We start from the raw sequence: 22,283 nt of genomic DNA on the forward strand, positions 1-22,283 counted from the left end.
GCCAAGCTTAGCTTGGTGGGTCTTGTTATCTGATAGTATAGAAGGGCAGAGTTTGCACCTCCATCATCCCCTTCTCCATTCAGCAAAAGGTTCTCAGGAACACTTTTGAGTCTTACACCGTGAAACCGGGGCACACGTTGACCTCAATGATCCATCACCCGCCCACCGCAGGGCAAAGTCATTGCCAAATGATTGCGGACCCAAACTTGCTCAAGATCCCGCAGTTTTTGAAATACTGCTTCATCTCCCCCAAGGACGCCCATGTCTTGAAGATCATCAAGGACAAGTAAATCGTGCACTGGCAGGCTCTTAGGGGGCTATCTGAAGAGCAGCTTGAAGCACTGGGTTTTGGGTGGGGCATTTGCCGCTTACTCTTCAACGGCCTCAAGACTCTCAAGAGCCCCTGACCCTACCACATATCAATGTATATAGTTTAATCCATGCTCCCAAGGAAATGTGAGACCACTACATTGCAATTTGAAAATGCGTGATGAGGAAGCACAAGCAATCACAACCAAGGCAATGAGGACACCTTACATGAGCAATTAAGAAAGGAAAACAATTGAAACACCTCCCTCCTGGGTGTCAGACCCTTCATCGGAGGATTGGTCAGATCTCTCACTGTCTGAGGAAGTGAGGTCATCCTCTGAATCTGGAATCCCATCTGCATTGGCTTCTGAATCCGTATCGCCCTCTGCATCCGCATCTGCCTCTGAGTCTGAGCTGATTGAGCCACATTTGTCATCGGAAACCACAGGTTGCCCGTCGGTCCACATTGCCAGCCCCTCCGCAATTGCGTTAACCCAGTTGGCCCCTGTGGGGTGATGCACTGGGAGATTACCCAATTTTTGGTGTAGATGGGGATCATGTAATGATGCCGCATTGATGATGTAGTTTTGTGTGTTGGTGTGAGCAATTTCCCACGTCTTGATGGCAGAGTCTGTTCGTTCCATGCGCACTGCCTTTGTCCTTTCAACGGGGCACTCGCCTAGATGGCAATTGTGTTGCACATTAATGCATCCCCAAATGTACTATGAAATCCCCCAAATAATCAGTATAATCAACTCTAGAGTGTGATTGCATGAATATGAGACCAGATGCACACCTACCTTTGCGTTAACAATCACACTCTCTGGAAATCTCACCAGTTGCCTCACCTAGTAATAGTCATCCACATCACCCAATTTGAAGACTGTCATGTCCGCAAAGAACGTGGGCACCCTACCGGGGGGTGTCACGGACCACAATGAATCAAACAACCCAACAACCAACTCCCCATTGATGGACCACCCAATCTACCAAATGATTCAACATTGAAGTCAGCCAAAAACACACGTACCGACACAATGCGGACCCTGTAAAAAAATCAAGCCACTAACTGCCACAAAGGAGCCATGGCTCACTTAGCCATGCTTGTTGATTTGTATTTGGGCAACCTGGGTGGTTGGATTTCCGCCATGCGCTTCTTGAAGCTTGATTGGGATCGGACGCTTGAGATTTTTGGCCAGAGCAGACCACCATAAAAATAAATTATTCAGTTGATGACAAGTGACATTACACCAGCTCCAGCCAGCTACCCACCATCTATCCAATATCTATCCACTATCTACCCCAATCTCCCAACCATCTCCTCAACTTCCAAAATTTAACAAGGAGGTCCTGTTCAGTTTTTAATGAGCCCAACTGATCCTCAGTTCTGTCCAGCTAATACTCAGCTTTGGTACCCAGCTCATACTCAGCTTTTCTGCCCAGCTCATACTCAGCTTTTTCACACAGCTCACTCTCAGAATTGGAATAAAGCCTTTTGACCAGTCCTTGCCCAGCTGATGCTCAGTTTTGTACTAGTCCTGGCGCAGCTGATGCTCAGCTTTGTACCAGTCCTTGCTCAGCCTTCTCCTAGTACTGTCCCAGCTGATGCTCAGCTTTGGCCCAGTCCAGGGCCAGCTGGCCACCTGATGCTCAGCTTGCTGAGTATTAGCTGAGCCAGGCCACGGAAAAAGATGGGGATCAGCTTGGACAGGATCAGAGCTGAAAATCAGCTAGGCTAGGGCCAAAGATGAGCATCAGCTGAGCCACAGCCAAGGCTGAGCATCAGCTGTGCCAGGGGAAAAACTGAGCATCAGCTGAGCCTGGGTAAAATCTGAGCATCAGCTGGGCCAGGGCCAAAGCTGAGCATCAGCTGGGCCAGGGCCAAAGCTGAGCATCAGCTGGGCCAGGGCCAATACTGAGCATCAGCTGGGCCAGGGCTAAAGCTGAGAATCAGCTGGGCAAGGGCCAAAGCTGAGAATCAGCTGGGCCAGGGCCAAAGCTGAGAATCAGCTGGGCCAGGGCAAAAGCTGAGAATCAGCTGGGCCAGGGCAAAAGCTGAGAATCAGCTGGGCCAGGGCCAAAGCTGAGAATCAGCTGGGCCAGGGCCAAAGCTGAGAATCAGCTGGGCCAGGGCCAAAGCTGAGAATCAGCTGGGCCAGGGCCAAAGCTGTGCATCAGCTGGGCCTGGGCCAAAGCTGCTCATCATCTGGTTTTTTCACATTGAGTGCTTTGATCCTGACACCTATCATGTGAGCCCCAGATGTGTTGGTGGAGAGGAGCAGCATTGGAGCTGAAAACAAAGCTGTGTCATGTCACTTGCCATCAAGTGACTACTTTTTTTTCCTGGTGGACTGGGTTTGATGAGGGAATAAACAGTCCGGGGATCCTTTGGCCAGAGAAGCATTGTAAACCATTGATGCCTGGACAGACCGGTTGTTTTTGAAAAACGCAGTGACTTCTGGTCCAATGTTGTGAGTGGTACCTGAAACCTCGTCATATATCACACTATCAGACATCACTAACCACAGTGAAGATAAATTTGCAAATGTGGTTGCTATGTCCCTCCCAGGTGCCAATTTATTTGAGTGAACCGAAGCCTTGCGTAACACTCCATTATAGGATTCAAATTTTTCAGTTGAGAATCCTGGGGCTGGGCCAAACCTTTCAATTGATTCAGGGAGATGGAGGAGCATGTGAAGCTTTGGTTTGTTCACCCATTGAGCTGTTGATCTGATCAAGTGATAGAGAAACTGGTTGATGTGTGCCTTGATGTTGACCAGGAACTTCTTCATGTCATTGATCTTGGTTTGGAATATGAATGGAGTCAACTTGCAGAGGGAAAGCCAGATAGACTTCTGTTCAGCACTCATATATTCCACAAACGCAAAGGGTGCTGCTTGAAGGAGAATTTTGAAATCCCTTCCAACCAAACTTTTGACGTGCTTGATGAGATACCTGGGCTTGAAAGACTTGAAATTCAGGCCTGACAAGTTGAAACCTTGAAGTCGCTCAACCAATTTGTTCTTATCCGGTTTGGAAACGCCTGCCAATAGATCACGCGCCAATTATTTCACCGCCCCAAGTAGAACCACGTGTAATACCTCAACAGGAGTGTCAAGGACCCCATCAAAACCTCACCACAGTCAACAGGAATTGTCAGCAGCGTACGAGATGATACAAGCAACTAGAAACTCATACCTAACAGCTCCAAAATGGGATTATACACTCTGAGTGAATTATCTGATGCCAAACTCATCATCTTACTTTTAAGTGTTGCATCCAACGCAGAATCAGTCACAAATTTTGTTGTAATTGGATCCTTAAGGCCAAATTTCTTCCCCCTGATTGTGAATTGGTTCAGGCTTTTTGAGGTTGCAATTTCAAACAATTTGTGGCATTGGCACCTGGTTTGACGCCAAGATCAATGCCTTCTTACAGCCTAAAGAGATTATGACCCATCAGCACATGAGACAGGCCACAAAGGAATGAATACACCCAGGAAAAAAATACCTCTTCACCCATAGGGCCCTGCTGTAAGAAGTGTTGGAGGAAAGTTTGAGTCTTCCTGAATTTTTTCATCCTGACTGACAGATGACACATCCTGCAAGGGTTCAGTGCTGCCCCAGGGTTTGGGGTGCATGTAATTTTGGCATGCATGGGAGAGTCGCCAAGGAAACAAAACACTGTTGAAGTCACCCAGACGGCCTGACCAATGCTATGATTGTATGCTTCAAACCCTGCAGTGGCCATTTTGCTAACAGAAAATCATCAAACAGCCAAACAAAATCAACGACAAATAAAAACCTTCCTGAGAAGTCATGAGAAAGCAAACACTTACTTAATTTCACTCACTATTTGTTCTCCAAGCTCACATGCACTAGCCAAATTTGAAGTTGCCAAGAAGTGGCAGTTGTACTCCTGGTTTGAGATGTGGGGCGGAAGGCCGGATAGGTTGAAATAGTATGAGATGTGCTTGTTGAATTGCTTGGAAACATTCCCTGAAGTGTCATCAGAATATAGAGTTATTGGAACGGTGCGGAGAATTTTATTGCCGGCTTTTTTCCTCCAAGGATTTGGAAACTTTATCTTTTCATTTTTGAAGGAGCTCTGTGCCACTGCAAAAATATTCCAGATGTATGAGACCATCAGCCCACAGGAATAAGTATTGTAAATTGGGTAAGAGTGCGTACCATAGAAATACCCATTGCATGCATCAACCAGGAACCGGCCATCCTCCCAGCGCATTTCAGAGTAGTTGCCAGCGAACTGATCAACCAATATAGATTGCAGACGGGTATCATGGAAATCAGGAACAAAAGGCATCCAAATTATCACACCAGTAGTTGTGTGGCCATCAGTAGTTTTGATGACATGTTCAGTCGCCTGGTTGAGAACCTCCCAGCATGTTGCTTGTAATGTACCTGCGCAGGTGAAGAAATGAATTGGTATTACAACCAGACCTGAGACAAGTTGAACTGGCTCAAAAATATAGAAATCCTTTTTATTTGTTTGGCACATTTGAGGTCGGTGTTCTCGTGACATGCCTGTCAGCCATTTGCCTAATTGCAAGAATTTGCTGATCATCAACCCATCTGTATACTCAGGATAATGGTCCATGTGTCCTGCCACCAGAGGATTGGCCAAATCCTTGCAAAGCACCAAAGTAAACTTCAGTAAGAGGATTGGTTGGATACCTCCCAGATCTAATGTGATAGTGGAAGTGATAACAAACATGACTATGGAGTGCTCACTTGACTTATAATTTTCTTGGCACTCAGAGCATAGCAAGGGATGTCAAAAACTGAATCAGCACATTGAACCTTGCTGCCCAGCAATTCACAAATCCTTTTGTGTGACGCGCGAACAGTATTCCAATATGGAAGGTTTAAACCACATAATTCCAGTATATCTTTGATCTTGGTGTACAAACTCCTTGATAGCATTGGGTGGGTGTGGCCAATCAAAAGGGATGCCACCAGGTCCTGTGAACAGATGAGATGGGCAAAACAGATGTCAGTGATGCAAACTTTCCAAAATAACCAAATAAGGGCCTAAATCCCATGGAGCCAGTCTTACCATCTTGTTTTTGAATGGGTACCATGCGCTCATGTCCACGCGGTCAGATCTCTTGTCAATACACATAATGGGGGGCTCGGGTGCCGCAGGCGTGTCTTGTCCACCCATCGGATTGTCCTTGTTGGCTACGATGGCAGTGGCCTCCGTTGCAATTATGCCAGGCCAACTTGAACCCTGTGCAGTCTGATGTCCAATGTTTGGTGCATCATCAGTTTGCTCCGAAGCGCTGGGCGGCAGAGCACGGTCGCGTGCATGCAAGGCCACGAGGTCGGCATCTAAAGACCTCGGATTGTTGTCTGGGCCAGGGAGCCCGTTGTTCAGCGACATCAAAGCGGTCAGCCATGCCCAAACACGCTGCTCGTATGCAGCGTCCTGATGACCTTCTTGAAGCTGTGGATGCGAGTCGTCCGGGTTTAGATCACCCACCGAAGCCGGCTGGGGAGGTGCGGGTGCGGTCCGTTGCCTCAACTCGTTGCGGCGCCGGAGGTTGGTTTGGTGGGCAGGCGTCCGGGCGTGCAGCTTCCAAGACTTCGCGCCTCTGGCTCGGGGCACACGTTACAGAAGTACAAATCACCTTTGAAGGTGTATTCTACACAGCGGGGCAAGAGACATCAGTTTGAATTTGAGGAGACGCCTCAAAAGAAGTGGGACACCGGACCTGATTCTGCTTGCTGCATAGCGGAGTTCTCGGGCTGGTCGGTTCGTCGGTAAATGGGCGTGGGGGCGGGTCAATCGATGGAGGGTGAGGCCCGCAAGTACGCCCACTTGTTGGCGCCATGGGGGCGGATGCGACCCCAGAACGCCGGAAAGCTGACGCCCCGGATTACCCATCAGCCCGCCCGGGCCGTCTTAGTGACACCCCACCGGGACGGCCCTATGGCGCCTAGCCTGGTGGTGCCCCCATGGCGTACATGAGGGGCCGTCCATAAACGGTGGCGTCCCAGTGTACGACAGGAAGGGCGCCAGCGTGACTGGGGGTCATCGTGACGCACTCCTTGGCGCCTGTACTGCGGGGGCGCCGTCTGGACGGTGAACTTTTATTCGATCTGCCCCGCTGTGTAATACTGCTTCCCCAAAATCCTCCAAAACTAGTAGTAAAAGCTGTATTTTGTGACTGGGTGAGGAGTTTCATTCTTGCATACATGTCACCAAGCTTTATCATACAGTTGAATTATCTGTATGTACTTCCCTCACCAAGGCCCATTACTGCTTCTTCAATATCCCCCAAAACTAGTAGCAAAAGCTGTATTTTGTGATGGGGTGGAGAGTTCCATAGAATCAAAGGGATAGACCTCATGTCAAAAAGTGGAGTATCACCTCTGGAAGACTTCATGCACAGTGCAAAGTCTACTTCCAGCCTTCAATGTGGGGATTGAGGAAATGGTATGTGGACTTCCCTTTGGAAATAGCCCTCACCCCAACACAACCACCTTTATACATCAAGGATTAAAGAAATACATAATATTTATTCCTGTCTGTCCCTGATTCACTTCTGGCAGCCTTTACATACATCTGGCTCATCTTGTTGTTTCAACTTTACTTTATGTGGATGTTTCATTTGAAATACATGGCTGCCACCACAGCTGCTACAAAACAACCTCACGCAGACCCTGACCATTTCAGAAAAAAAACAAGTATTGATCCTTCCTGGCCCAGACCCCCTCCAATGAGGCTTGCTCATGGATGTGACTTTGTTTTGTTTCATGTTGTTTTTTCACCTCATTTTTTGTGTATATATAAACCTTTAACTTCCTCACATGTTTCCTTCCTGATCTTTCATTCCATTCTCATCTCCTTTCCGGTTCAACTCTGCAAATTCTTCCTTGATTCTGGATATCATCTTAAGCAAATTTAGCCTCCTTCTGTGGCATTAGCCAAATAGTTCTGCTCCCTTCCTGTTTATTCCAAAGTAAAAAAACAAAACAAAATAGTAAATAACACACATAACTCTCTGGCTCGTATTGGCTCAACTACTGCTTCATTTTCTAACCTCATTATACCATGAAGATCCTTTCAGTCCTTCAAAATAAAGGATTGTGGATATTTTCCCTTTGCAAATTAATCCAATGCATGGAATTGGAAGGTAATTTTCTGTAATCTTCTGCTGTTCCTCTACACAAAAACTGATTTTGCTTTACACATCTGATAACTATTCCAGATTTTCCTGGATTAACTACAATTGGTTCTGATAAAATAGGCAGCAATAAAAGTCTCATGGCTGGAAGCAATTCAGTATCCGGAACCTTAGAACAAGGCAAAAATATCAAAACAGATTCATTTTCCAGTGATTTTAATGAAATCAAAGATGATGATGAAAACCAAGAAAGTATGGATTCTGAAGCAACCAGTAGCAGTTTATCCAGGCCTTTCAGAACTACCCCTTCATTTTTTGAGTCCACTGAAGAAGAGAAGAGAATTGCTGATGGCTTGAAGCCTATCAGGCACTTTTCTAAACAATTCAGTGAAATCAAAATTGGTAAGCTTTAAGTTTGTAATACACCTTGTTGGAGATTTAATGAACTAACAAGACCTCTTTGTTACTATCCCAAAAAAATGCCAAACATTAAACTTTTAATTTAACCATCTTTCAAAGATCAAGAGAGGTCAATTAAAAATGACTATGACTTCATTCAAAAAATCATGAAGAAGTGGCATTCTGATTTCAATAAAACCAAAGCTATTATTTTGGTGAAGAGAATTCCATGGCATAGCCAAAAGCAAGTATCAGAAACTTATGAGCTTCTTCTAGATTTCATTGAATCAATTCCACCAAAAAACATTTTTGGTAGATACAATTGCTTTGATGTGCGATCTGGTGAAATCTCTTATGAAAATGCTGTCAATAGATTGAGCCCATTCCAGATAGCTGCTATCTACAAAGAATTTGCAAGCAAGAAAATTTACACACCCACAAACCTGCCACATATAAAAAAGTCACGCCGTGATATGAAAATTACCTTAGATCAACTCCAGAGTTTTTTGGCTGGTTACATGAAGAAGTTACTCAGCTTCAAAGGAGTCTGGATTCCTTATGATGGTTGCCCTAAAATTGATATAAAGAATGAGGGAAAAAGGAGAGACTTTGAACTCAAAAGAATAATAATTCATGTGATTGATTACATGCTCAAGTACAAAATAATCAAAGGAAATCATTTCAATAAACTGTGAGCCTGGGTCTCTATAGTGACCTCAGGACACAAGAAATGGGGGGGCAATGGTTGGATTTCTTGGGATAAAGAAACTACAACTATAAGAGAAAAAGAGAAAGAGAAAGGGAAACCAAGCAGGATAAGGAAGAAGAGAAGTACTAGGTTATTCTAGTGGGAATGCACATCCACTGGCAATGCTACTCTTCTGAAGAGTGCTGCTTATCTGTGCTAGAAGTGCTACAGCTTCCTCTCAGGAGGGTATCTGGATTAGATAAGTTTAAACCAGCCACAGTTTTTTAGACTTCTCTCTGGACAGTCAAGGTTCTTAATGGGAAACCTGAGGGACAGCCCTGAAACCTAGATTTGTGGCAAAGGCCAAGTGATAATAAGGGACAGCCCTGTGATCAAGATAGAGGCAAAGGCCTGTAGATTTGGAGGGACAGCCCTGTGATCAAGAAGGAGGCAAAACCAGAAGAAAGAGCAGATCAAGCAAGACACAGAGTTGTACCTCTGAGATAAACAAGGTTCAGTGAAAGAGGTTACTTACTGTCAATATCCTAGGCGCCTGTGACGGTAGGTATACTGGGAGTATAGTAGGCTCTTTGGTGGTGATCCTGGAGTTATCTGGGTGGTGGTTCTGGTGTGCTGAAGTCTGTAGATCCGCCTCAGGCAAGGGGGATCCTGACTACGAAAATTTTCACAGTTTGCTTATGTAATTTACATATGTACATGTGGTTTGGCGCGCCTGGTAGCGCTGACACGTCACAACTGCGCAAGGGCGCCATAACTCAGTAACTCAGGGAAGGAGTATAGTTACAAGGAATTTATAAGTTGTAACTAGGGTTAAAATTGCATGAGGAAACAGAATATGAAGTCAAAACAAGGTTATCTCTTAAGATGAAAAAGATATAAAGTAATTTATATGTAACAAAGGTAGAACAGGCAGCTTTTAGGTCAGCTGTGATGACTCTAAGGCTGACATAAACACTTTGAGAATAAAGAAACATTTGATATATGTGCAACAACAATGGTGATGAACTACATAATACAACATGGAAATCTTTTCATCTCTGACATTGATAAATGGTATCAATATCCTAGCAGCAAATTAATGCCTGGAATCGGTGAATTTTCAGATTTCAGGATTTTCACAGATGGTGAGTCAGGATGAGGAATTGATGATGGCCTTATTGCAAAATTATTTCCTCTGAGTCTGACTGATTTGAACTTCTTTTTTTTTTTTTTTGGAAATCAAAACAATTGCACAGTTTTGAGCAAAAAGGGGCAGATGATGTTTTCACATCGCTCTCTTGCAACATCAATCTCTAACATATATCTCAATTTACACCATCTTCTTGAAATTGAAGAGTGTTTAAAAAAATTCAGTTATTGGCATATTGTTGAAGTACTGCAAGATCTCCAAAAAGGCAGGATAGAAAAGGAAAATTCATTGATCCAAGGCCTGGACAAAGCCTACCAAAAACTAATCATGTTATTTCTGTCTGAAGATATGTCACATGTGGAACAACTTGGACAGGGAGCAAGAGTTTTGGCATATTTTATGCTGCAGTTTCTCCATGAAAACATTGGCAATGGGAAGGAAATCTTTGAAATCCAGAATGAACAAATAAAAAATGAATTGCAAAATAAATTGAAATCTTCAGCCTCAATTTTTGAATTCTTGGCAGAAACAAACAACATCTCAACTTATATGAAATCTTACTTCTTACATGACATTTACTTGAACAAGCCAGATTATTGGACTTTGAAATCGGAACCTAAAGCTAGATATAGACATGCAGAAAAGGTTCTTCCATGTATTGAAGAATATGCTGAGAACCTGAAAAGAAAATATCACGGGACTATTTCTGAAAGTATGGATCACCCACATTATTTCTTTTTGAACCGGGTAATTAAAGACTCCACAGAACATTATCAAAAAATATTGCAGGAAGCTAAAAAGGAATTCCTTCCAAGCTGGTGAAGAAATCAATCCACATGATTTTCATTCTTGAATATTTGCCTTGGTCTTCTCCACTCATCTCCAAAAAGAATACTATTTGACCCTAGGAATCATCAGATTATGGAAATATAATAAACAAATGTAATATGATGGGAACTCAAATTCTCTACTATTTCCAGTTCTTGATTTTTTTTTCTTGCAGGGCCAGTTATTGCATCACCTGAAATTTTTCAGCCTTTTAGTGAATTGTTAAGTCAACAATTTTTTAGTTGGTCCACAACCTCATTCTTATACATACATGTATGTTTGGTTATGGTGTCTTTATTTTGGTTTCTGGAATCAATTGTCTCTTGGTGGATGAAAAAGTGCCATTGTTTATTTTGGTTTATGGTTTCATTATTTTGGGTTATGGTTTCTTTATTTTGGATTATCCAAGTTTATTCAAATCACAGAAACACAGAAGGCAAGATCAAAGTTTTTGCCTGTGCTCATTAACAAAAATCCCATAAAAGTTGAAATTAATCCCCAAACACCCAAGAGGGCACCTCGGATTGACCCTCCAGCCCGTGCCGGAGCAACGGGCAAAAGAAGGTCGGTCAAAAATGTCATCAAGGAGGCCCTAATCAAGTGATTATTGGGCTCCAGGGAGGGGGTGGGAAAAAACCACATCCCCTGGGGGGACAAACAGCTTCCCCCACACCCTTTAAGTATCCGACCCAGCTGCACATGACCTGGGCCTTCATGCTTTGCACCCTGAAGGTTGCCAGGGCCCTGCGCCTTGGCAGGCACAATGCTGGCCTGTACACACACTCATCCGAGTGGTCACAGGTCAGCTCGAGGGCCTAAAGAGGGGGCTCAGTATGTATTAGTACAGATGGTCTATGACCAATATGGACCACCGGTCTGTACTGGTCATATGGACTCACATCAACTCTTCTACCAGTCATCAAGAGGACTGACCACCTCTTCAATGACCGGCAAAGCCCGATGATTGGGAGAACTGACAGCTGAGGGGACTCACATCTCGGCTCCTCTCGATGACCGTTTAGACCGGTCATTGAGCTGAGGACTCACCACCTCTTGATGACCGGTGTGGTGGCCAGATGGGTACAGGGCCTCAAGATCATCAAAATCCAGAATTCATCAAGATCAGACATCTCAATAGCAAGACTCTTCAGCCTCAAGATTCTCATCAAGCCCCTCATTCTCAATATCCTTCAAGATCCCTTCCCCCTTCTTTCTCTTTATGCTCTTTTTCATGTTTCTTGGTCCTAACACATGATTCATGTGGGTTTCTTTCATCTTGTTTGTTTTATATCTTCTCTTCTGTTGGTTGTTGTTGTGTTGTGTTTTCTTTTCTCTCCTTGTGGTGTTGTTTTGTAGTTAGGGATGTGATGACATGTCCTGTGACATGTCACTCCCCAGAGTCCAAGTTTGAGTTTGAACTTGGAGGATGGGGCGGCATGGGACTTGCTCTGATCCAAGAGAAATTCCATCACCCTTTTCTGATCCGCTGGCAGTATCCCCAGCACTATTCTTGATCCTTTATCTCTGATCCTGATCCCTTATCATCATCTGATCCTTAACAAACCAACCACCGCCAACGGTATTCCATCCCCGTCGTCTCTCAAAAATCCCCCCCCCAACGCTATCACTTTCTGATCCTCATTGCTCTTCATCCAGACCACCACGAGGGCAGCCTCAACAGCACCTTTCCCCTCGACGCTCTGCCTACCGCCTGGCACGGTAGGAGTTCCACATTTGGTCCCCCGAGCCGGGATCGAACCAGCGACCTCAAGATTTACAGTCTCGCCCTTACGGATTTAGAGACGATCGGCGGTTGAGGCGCTCTCTCTTTTGATTCCTATCATTGATCTTTGCTTGTTCCTGCTCCGGTGCTCTTTCCCCCGATCTTCTTTTCCTTTTCGCCTCTCAGGCACTTCGGCTCAGGCGCAGTAGGCGCTTTGTGGTTTTCGTGGAGGACTGGAAGACTAGAAGTAAGTCCTTTCCAGTCGTGCACCTCCAAGGGTATCGCTACACATCGTCAAAGCATCACTTCAGCCACATACGTGAGCCTCGCCGCGCTCTCCTTCATCCTTGTCTAGGTTCCCGGGTTCTTCCTTCCATCCTCGCAGAGCTCGTCGTTTGAGGATTGGTCCGAGATCGTTTCAGGACCCGAAAAAACTCAGAAGATCAAGCCCAGGCCGATTGTTCAGATTGCATCTCTTTGATTTTGATCTCAATCTCTATCTGTTCTTCTGCGTGGTCAACCAATTGGAAAGCACGAATAGCCAGACCGGAACAATCTTTTGGCTCTCCTTCCTCCGCTGACCTGTAGAAGTCCACTTGATTGCCCCTAGACGGATTGCTCGCGGCCTCGCCCCTCACCTTCCTTTTGGTTGCAGGAACCAAACGACCAGATAGCCTGAAGACCTGCCCACCGGCCTCAGGAGGCAACCGAGCCCACAGATCATCTATCAAGCCTCGATTGGCCCTGCCGATCATCTCAAACGGCCTCTCGAGTCCCTCCCGTTGTTTGAAGGGCCCTCCAGCTGGTATACCTCCCCGGTGGGGGAATCTTGTTGTCGGAAGTTTTGGAAGTCGTCTACAGAGCCGTTCTGGCCTTTGTCCTTTCGTTCTGACGCCCGACAGAGCCACGATCGTTTTCAGACAGCCCACCCTCGTCTCAGAAGCGGATCTTCGCAGGATTATCGTTTTAGGACTCAAGTACTTTCCGAACTGATCTAGGGCCTCGTTTGATTCCGAGCAAGATCGATTGATCAACGGTTTTTGTACTTGCTTGTGCGTTGCCAGTGCGGCAGTGGAGTGTAGAGTTCTCCTTTGATTGAGCTGGTGATGGCGGACGTTATTCCACGACCTCGGATGGTCCGAATTGTTCCTCAAGACCGGGAACTTTGTTTTGATGGTACGGCCGTGGAAGAGTTTCTTGATTCGTACGAGACGGCCGCTCAAATCAATGGTGCCTCCGAGTATGATAAGGCGCGGCAGATTATTCTATTTATCCTCCGCAATTCTGACTTGAGAACAATCTTGGAAACTCTCGATGGCTTTGAATCAAAGGATTGGCCAAGGTTGAAAGCCGCGATGTTGTCTTATTGGGGTCGGAGCGAAGTGCCCCACATGCAAGAGGTCGGCAATTCAGCTCTGATTGCGTCAGTCAGGGACACCAACAAAGTTATGCCAACAATGGAAGCGGAGCCGTTTCCCCAGGACGTTCCGGCTTCTCCCCTCGATTCTGTTACCGTGGAAGAAGTCGCCAAGATGTTCAAGCAGTGTGAGGAGCGGCTGCTGAAGAAGTACGCCGTCGCTTCTGCTCCCACCTCCACCTCCGCAATTCGTCGGCCGTTGATCTGTTATTATTGCCATCTCAAAGGTCATGGTACAGCCAGCTGTCATCCACTTCAAAGGGATAAAGCCAACCGCCTTGTCAAGCAGACTGGGCAAAATTATCTCCTTCCAACTGGTGCCTTGATTCCCTTCGATCCTAGCCGACCGATCCGAAGAGTTGTGATGGCCTTTCAAGCTTCAAGTTCCTCCACCTCTGCTCATGCTCCCTATAGCATTAGTAGCGGTGCTCTTCATCCGTGGTATCCGCCAAATATTGATCAAATTTCATATCAAGCTGCGCCTGTTGCCCAGCCTTATCTTTTCCGCTCAATCCGCAAGTCGCCTACTGTTGAGACTACCCGATCTGAAGTACAGTCATCTGATCCATCCTCTCTGCCGCGTCCTGTCAAGTTCATCAATGCCTTCGATTCTGTTCTGAGGAAGATTGCCAATCTCATGGTTCCTGGTTTTTCCGCCTCCAAGCTTGTTCGTACTGCTTCCGCCAGTGCTGATGGCAGGAAGAAGGCCTCCCAAAGCTTCTCCAATACAGTATCAAATGTTAAACTGTCTGACCCGTCCCGTGGCGCCAAAGCCCTCCGAGACGAGGTTAAACTATCTCCAGATTCTTCTTCCAGCCCGATTTCAGATTACGAGTATATTGGCCAGCTCCACCCAACTGCGGAGCCCTTTGTGTCTTTTCCGATCCGCCTCCGCAATGAGGCTACACTATCCTCTCAATCCCCATCTCCTTCCATTAATCCTACCACCTCATCTGAGTCTAAATCTTCTTTGATTTTTCTTCGATCTCCCCCCGAATCTCAAGTTCGCCAATCTCTGTCTTCTCCGACACCGATCCGCCTCCGAGATGAGGTAAAACTAGATTCTCCAACACCGATCAGCCTCCGAGATGAGGTTAAACTAGATTCTCGATCCTCCCATTTGATTTTTCCTCAACCTCCCTCCAAGCATCAAGTTGATCAATCTAAGTCTTCTTGATATTTTTCTGATCATCCAACCAATTCTCGGGCTCTCTCCCCATCTCCGATCCGCCTCCGCAATGAGGATAAACTACCGTCAGCTTCGATCTCTGATCCCCTCCGCAATGAGAATAAACTACCATCAGTTGAAAGTTGTCTCCGCAATGAGGGTAAACTAGGTTTGTTGCATTTTGATGAGAATGAAGGATGGTATTTACAGGTTCCTTGTGGAGGCATAGGAGTACAGAAGTAAGTCCTCCCATGTGTATGCACCTCGGGTAGCTACTACCATTGTTTTGAAAACATCACATTTGCCACATATGTGAGCCTGGCGGGAATCTCTTTTCTTCTTCTTTTTTTTCAGTTCTTAGGCTGGCGTGGTGGAAGGAGCAGACTAGGGACAGTCTGCAAATGGTGGGTGGATGTGGTGGCCAGATGGGTACAGGGCCTCAAGATCATCAAAATCCAGAATTCATCAAGATCAGACATCTCAACAGCAAGACTCTTCAGCCTCAAGATTCTCATCAAGCCCCTCATTCTCAATATCCTTCAAGATCCCTTCCCCCTTCTTTCTCTTTATGCTCTTTTTCATGTTTCTTGGTCCTAACACATGATTCATGTGGGTTTCTTTCATCTTGTTTGTTTTATATCTTCTCTTCTGTTGGTTGTTGTTGTGTTGTGTTTTCTTTTCTCTCCTTTTGGTGTTGTTTTGTAGTTAGGGATGTGATGACATGTCCTGTGACATGTCACTCCCCAGAGTCCAAGTTTGAGTTCAAACTTGGAGGATGGGGCGGCATGGGACTTGCTCTGATCCAAGAGAAATTCCATCACCCTTTTCTGATCCGCTCGCAGTATCCCCAGCACTATTCTTGATCCTTTATCTCTGATCCTGATCCCTTATCATCATCTGATCCTTAACAAACCAACCACCGCCAACGGTATTCCATCCCCGTCGTCTCTCAAAAATCCCCCCCCCAACGCTATCACTTTCTGATCCTCATTGCTCTTCATCCGGACCACCACGAGGGCAGCCTCAACAGCACCTTTCCCCTCAACGCTCTGCCTACCGCCTGGCATGGTAGGAGTTCCACACCGGTTAGACCGGTCATTGAGGGGACTCACCCCCTCTTGATGACCGGTTAGACCGTTCATTGGGAGGACTCATCACCTCTCAATGACTGGCACAGACCAGTCATCGAGAGGACTCATCACCTCTCAATGACCGGTTAGACTGGTCATTGAGAGGACTCATCACCTCTTGATGACCGGTTAGACCGGTCATTGAGAGGACTCATCACCTCTCAATGACCGGTTAGACCAGTCATTGAGAGGACTCATCACCTCTTGATGGCCGGTTAGACTGGTCATTGAGAGGACTCACCACCCCTTGATGACCAGTTGGACCGGTCATTGAGAGGACTCACCACCTCTTGATGACCGGTTAGACCGGTCATTGAGAGGACTCATCACCTCTTGATGACCGGTTAGACTGGTCATTGAGAGGACTCACCACCTCTCAATGACCGGTTAGACCAGTCATTGAGAGGACTCACAGCTCTAGATGACCGGTTTGTGCCGGTCACCATGGGGAGTAACAGCTCTCAATGACCGGTCTTTGCCCGTCACCGAGAGACTCACCACCTCTTGATGACCAGTCAGACCTCATGATTTTGTGAATGAAGTCATAGTCATTTTTAATTGACCTCTCTTGATCTTTGAAAGATGGTTGAATCATGAGTTTAATGTTTGGCATTTTTTTGGGATAGTAGCAAAGAGATCTTGTTAGTTCATTTATTCTCCAACAAGGTGTATTACAAACTTAAAGCTTACCAATTTTAATTTTACCGAATCTTTTAGAAAAGTGCCTGATAGGCTTCAAGCCATTGGCAATTCTCTTCTCTTCTTCAGTGGAATCAAAAAATGAAGGGGTAGTTCTGAAAGGCCTGGATAAACTGCTACTGGTTGCTTCAGAATCCATACTTTCTTGGTTTTCATCATCATCTTTGATCCAAGTATATTAAATCCACACTTTTGTGGAAATTGGAATCATGGGTTCTCCCTGCATTTTTCTGAAAAGGGGCTAAAAAATTAGCCCCACACCCACAAATGGAAAATTGGAACTCCTGTCCAACCTCCAATTTTCTCAGGTACCAGCACATTACGCTTAATGCCGCAAGAAAATAAATTTAAAGTCCCCGAACATAAATGCCTTGTACTTGCCCCCCAATTCCTGAACCAGAAATGAAAAGGGGCAGGATTCAACCCCCTCGTGCCTGTCGCAAATGCAAGGGCAGGAGGGGGGCAAAAGTTAAATGTGCCCAGCGCCGAAATGAGTAAAAGCACCTCCCTTGGTCAATTGCAACTGCAAATGACGGGGGAGGGGCTGAAAACCTGCGCAAACGCGACAGGGAAGTAAAAGGGGTTATGTCCCCCCCGGGCCTAATGCAACTGCAGAGGCGGAGGGGAACAGGACGAGGTCTGCTCAAGCTGTGCAAATGCAACAGCGGAGCTCAACCTGTCAAGGGGAAAACAGTTGGCAAGGGGGGGGGGGGTCGATATATATTTGTTTACTTACTCCGCCGAAAAAATGTTTCCGGCAGGAAACTCTCCGTAGGAGCATTTCAACCTGTATTCTGTGTTGTTTGCCCAAACTGGGAACCAGGGGCTCCCGCTTCAGACCGCCCTCCCAACCCACAGTTTAATTAGCGGCTCCTGTTTCAATGAGCCCTTCAAACAGGAGTGCATGCGTGCAAACCTTCCTTAACCTGGAATATTCTTTTACCAGGAGTGAAACGCGAGGTCGGATTGGTCCACGGGGCCGTTACCCCGTACGAGCTGGCAGAAGTGGGTCCGAACACCTAAGCGCCGGTACAGCCAAGCACCAAGGCGGTTGAAGCATACAGGGGCATGCCTCGCCTATCTAGCAAGAGGCGGCAACACGGCGAGTACAGGGAGGTGCCTCCTAAGAGAGTCCAGACTCGAGCTTGACCAGGTCTCTCTCTCTCGTCCCTGCTCTCCTCCCTTCCCCTCCACTTGGCTCCAATCCACTCTACACTCCCAGGCTTGATTTTTCCCCCTTCCGATCAGATCGAATCCGAAGATGTATTTAGATAGGGTGAGGGTCTTACACCCTTGCCAACACACTGCCGTGTGTGCTGCTCCAGAGAGGAAGGTACCTCCGCTCCCATCTCTTCCCCTTGAGTTGCCACAAGGCGCTGGGCTTCTCTACCCGAGACTCCGAGCCCTCTTGCAACCTCTGGGTGGTTGAAAGAGAGAGGCGGAGTCCCTCTAGCCACCCACAAGCGACATTCCTCTCCTATGACCCGTAAACAGCGATCTCAGGGGGCCACTCCCGTTTCCCAGGATCTCCTAGAAACTGCAAGGTATCAAACATGTTCTGCAGCATACTCTAACCCCTGCACCCTGTGCACTACGCGGTAACACTCGCGCCTTTTAAACATAGGCCCGGGACTCCATGGCTCCTCCCGTCACCTGAGGCCAGAGTGGATTGGTCGCAAGACCGCTCTTTTTGGGTTTTAGAAGTGAGCCATACTCCTGCCGGCTCAACCCGGGGAGACGGTTGGGGGGACCTCCTCTCGTGTCAGCCACCCGGACCCGGGGAAAGGATAGGGGAGGCGTGGTTGTCGTACTATACTAGCAACTTCATCACCACCCCCTACACTCGCAAGCGTCGGCAGGAACCTCTTCAACGGTGCAAACCTATTTGAGTGAACCTCCGCGGAATGATGGTGCAGCATACATACAACTGACAGTCAAACCCCCCCCATTCAAGTCTGCCAGCAACTGACAGTCAAACACCCCCATTCAAGTCTGCCAGCAACTGAAAGTCAAACCCCCCCATTCAAGTCTGCCAGCGCCTCAGGCAAACTTCCCCTGTGGTAAGTGAAACTCTCAGCAACTTGGAATCATGGGACCATCATCAAATATTTATTGTGGGGCACCCCTTCCAACAAGGCGCCACGGGGAGCGTGGCATTAAGATTGTTGTTAAACCTGAGGGCAACGGCTGCTTGAGGAGGGTTTCTGCCCAACACAATGAGGTGGTGTGGTTGGTTGTTCAACTAATCTTATTGCCTTAAGTAGCTACCACCTTGAACCGCGACAAACACTGAGTACAATCCGTAGTCTGGCCTTCAACTTCAATACCACAAATCAGACTAACTGAATTTTAATCTTCTTTGCTTCAACCTCACCAAAATGCTCCTAAAGACAAAGATGATATTTGCCTCAAACGGTACGTTTACTGAGGAGAACAGATTACACTTTGTCAGGAAGTTCATGGCGGTCACCGTGGTAAGTCATCTTTATATTGCTCTCTCAAAAGAGACTACTACAATTTTTCAGGCCCGCCAATTTTTCAGGCTGCCCAATGGTAGTACTCCGCTTGCAAGTAAAAGCTACATTACTTTGTCGGGAAGATGGACTCGCAGGATAAAAGTTTGTCCTGTGAACTTGACAACAACGGACTACTTGGACACACCTCTCAAAACAGGCAAATTGTATGTGATTCAAGGGGAAATAAAAGGTGTGAACTTCATGCGGGTGCCTAAATTTATGTGAAGCGCAGGTGACAAGAGGCAGTCCAATCTGAGCAAACATCACTCTAAGTGGGAACGGGTCCGTGTTTCCGGTGTTGGCACGGTAATTAAGATTGAGACCAAAATACCTGGCCGGATAGAAATGAGATTTTGGTTGACATAACGGTGGAACATTTAGGCGGGGTGGGTGTTGGACTCAATTTGCTCAGGAATTGTACGCTGAGTTATACTAATAATTTGAATAGCTTGCCGACAACGGAGTCTTTTGCGTCCATTGTGTTTCAGGGTTGGCTTCTAAATTTTTGGCGAGGGATGCTTTTATTCAACAGCAGCAAGATCAAATATAAGGGTTTATTGGATGGGTTTGGCAGGAGATCTTGTCAAATGGTCATTGAGGTGAGTGACTCTCTTAATTGGTGAATCAGATGCCCATCCTCCGGTTTTAAACCTTCACTCCCTTCAGGTAGCCCATGCAACGGTCTTGTTGGAGGATCTACTCAACAATGATTCCAACGGCAGCTCCAGCTCATTGAACATTGATTTCTGACTGGCCCATTCAGGCACTTCTTCACCCGTAAATCTGTAGGCTGATTGATGAGTTGGTGTTTTACTTTAGGGTAGAAAGTCTTGGCTTCTGTTTGTGTAGGAATTTTTGTTAACTGTGTGAGGTTACTATGCAAACTGGGGAAAAGTGTCACATCCCATCCTTCATACATTTCTGGTAGCCTTCCCGCTCAGCGGTTGCAGTGCTCAGGCCTCTACCTACCACGCTTTGCACGTTGTGATCTACTGGGGGTGTGTATGAGTACCAGTAGCCATTCCTTTGAGGAGGGCTACTGGAGGGCTGTGTATGCCAAACTTTGTGGGTGCGGCGGCGAAGCCGCTTTGAACTCTAGTTTTGTTAAAATCACTGGAAAATGAATCTGTTTTGATATTTTTGCCTTTTTCTAAGGTTCTGGATACTGAATTGCTTCCAGCCATGAGACTTTTATTGCTGCCTATTTTATCAGAACCTATTGTAGTTAATCCAGGAACATCTGGAATAGTTATCAGATGTGTAAAGCAACATCAGTTTTTGCAAAGAGGAACAGCGGAAGATTAAAGTAAATCACCTTCCAATTCCATGCATTGGATTAATTTGCAAAGGGAAAATATCCACAATCCTTTATTTTGAAGGACTGAAAGGATCTTCATGGTATAATCAGGTTAGAAAATGAAGCAGTAGTTGAGCCAATACGGGCCAGAGAGTTATGTGTGTTATTTACTATTTTGTTTTGTTTTTGTACTTTGGAATAAACAGGAAGGGAGCAGAACTATTTGGCTAATGCCACAGAAGGAGAGGAAATGGTATGTGGACTTCCCTTTGGAAATAGCCCTCACCCCAACACAACCACCTTTATACATCAAGGATTAAAGAAATACATAATATTTATTCCTGTCTGTCCCTGATTCACTTCTGGCAGCCTTTACATACATCTGGCTCATCTTGTTGTTTCAACTTTACTTTATGTGGATGTTTCATTTGAAATACATGGCTGCCACCACAGCTGCTACAAAACAACCTCACGCAGACCCTGACCATTTCAGAAAAAAAACAAGTATTGATCCTTCCTGGCCCAGACCCCCTCCAATGAGGCTTGCTCATGGATGTGACTTTGTTTTGTTTCATGTTGTTTTTTCACCTCATTTTTTGTGTATATATAAACCTTTAACTTCCTCACATGTTTCCTTCCTGATCTTTCATTCCATTCTCATCTCCTTTCCGGTTCAACTCTGCAAATTCTTCCCTGATTCTGGATATCATCTTAAGCAAATTTAGCCTCCTTCTGTGGCATTAGCCAAATAGTTCTGCTCCCTTCCTGTTTATTCCAAAGTAAAAAAACAAAACAAAATAGTAAATAACACACATAACTCTCTGGCTCGTATTGGCTCAACTACTGCTTCATTTTCTAACCTCATTATACCATGAAGATCCTTTCAGTCCTTCAAAATAAAGGATTGTGGATATTTTCCCTTTGCAAATTAATCCAATGCATGGAATTGGAAGGTAATTTATTTTAATCTTCTGCTGTTCCTCTACACAAAAACTGATGTTGCTTTACACATCTGATAACTATTCCAGATGTTCCTGGATTATCTACAATAGGTTCTGATAAAATAGGCAGCAATAAAAGTCTCATGGCTGGAAGCAATTCAGTACCCAGAACCTTAGAAAAAGGCAAAAATATCAAAACAGATTCATTTTCCAGTGATTTTAAGAAAATCAAAGATGATGATGAAAACCAAGAAAGTATGGATTCTGAAGCAACCAGTAGCAGTTTATCCAGGCCTTTCAGAGCTACCCCTTCATTTTTTGATTCCACTGAAGAAGAGAAGAGAATTGCCAATGGCTTGAAGCCTATCAGGCACTTTTCTGAAAGATTTGGTAAAATTAAAATTGGTAAGCTTTAAGTTTGTAATACACCTTGTTGGAGAATAAATGAACTAACAAGATCTCTTTGCTACTATCCCAAAAAAATGCCAAACATTAAACTCATGATTCAACCATCTTTCAAAGATCAAGAGAGGTCAATTAAAAATGACTATGACTTCATTCACAAAATCATGAAGAAGTGGCATTCTGATTTCAATAAAACCAAAGCTACATGTTGTGTGAAGAGAATTCCATGGCATAGCCAAGATCAAGTATCAGAAACTTATGAGCTTCTTCTAGATTTCATTGAATCAATTCCACCAAAAAACATTTTTGGTAGATACAATTGCTTTGATGTGTGATCTGGTGAAATCTCTTATGAAAATGCTGTTAATAGATTGAGCCCATTCCAGATAGCTGCTATCTACAAAGAATTTGCAAGCAAGAACATTTACACACCCACAAACCTGCCACATATAAAAAAGTCACA

At 45.5% G+C, this 22,283-nt stretch overlaps 1 protein-coding gene across 1 annotated transcript; it reads right to left on the bottom strand.

Annotated features, from left to right (window-relative positions):
• Positions 1–5,269: 5,269 nt before the first annotated feature.
• PtA15_13A455 (uncharacterized protein) lies at positions 5,270–6,367 on the bottom strand (the record flags this gene model as incomplete). Its single annotated transcript, XM_053162654.1, has 4 exons — positions 5,270–5,291; positions 5,408–5,923; positions 6,044–6,195; positions 6,317–6,367. 4 exons carry the CDS (start codon positions 6,365–6,367, stop codon positions 5,270–5,272), a joined length of 741 nt encoding a protein of 246 aa, XP_053026609.1.
• Between the last annotated feature and the right edge of the window lie 15,916 nt (positions 6,368–22,283).

The sequence above is a fragment of the Puccinia triticina genome, chromosome 13A, assembly GCF_026914185.1.
Source record: "Puccinia triticina chromosome 13A, complete sequence".
Taxonomy (NCBI): domain Eukaryota; kingdom Fungi; phylum Basidiomycota; class Pucciniomycetes; order Pucciniales; family Pucciniaceae; genus Puccinia; species Puccinia triticina.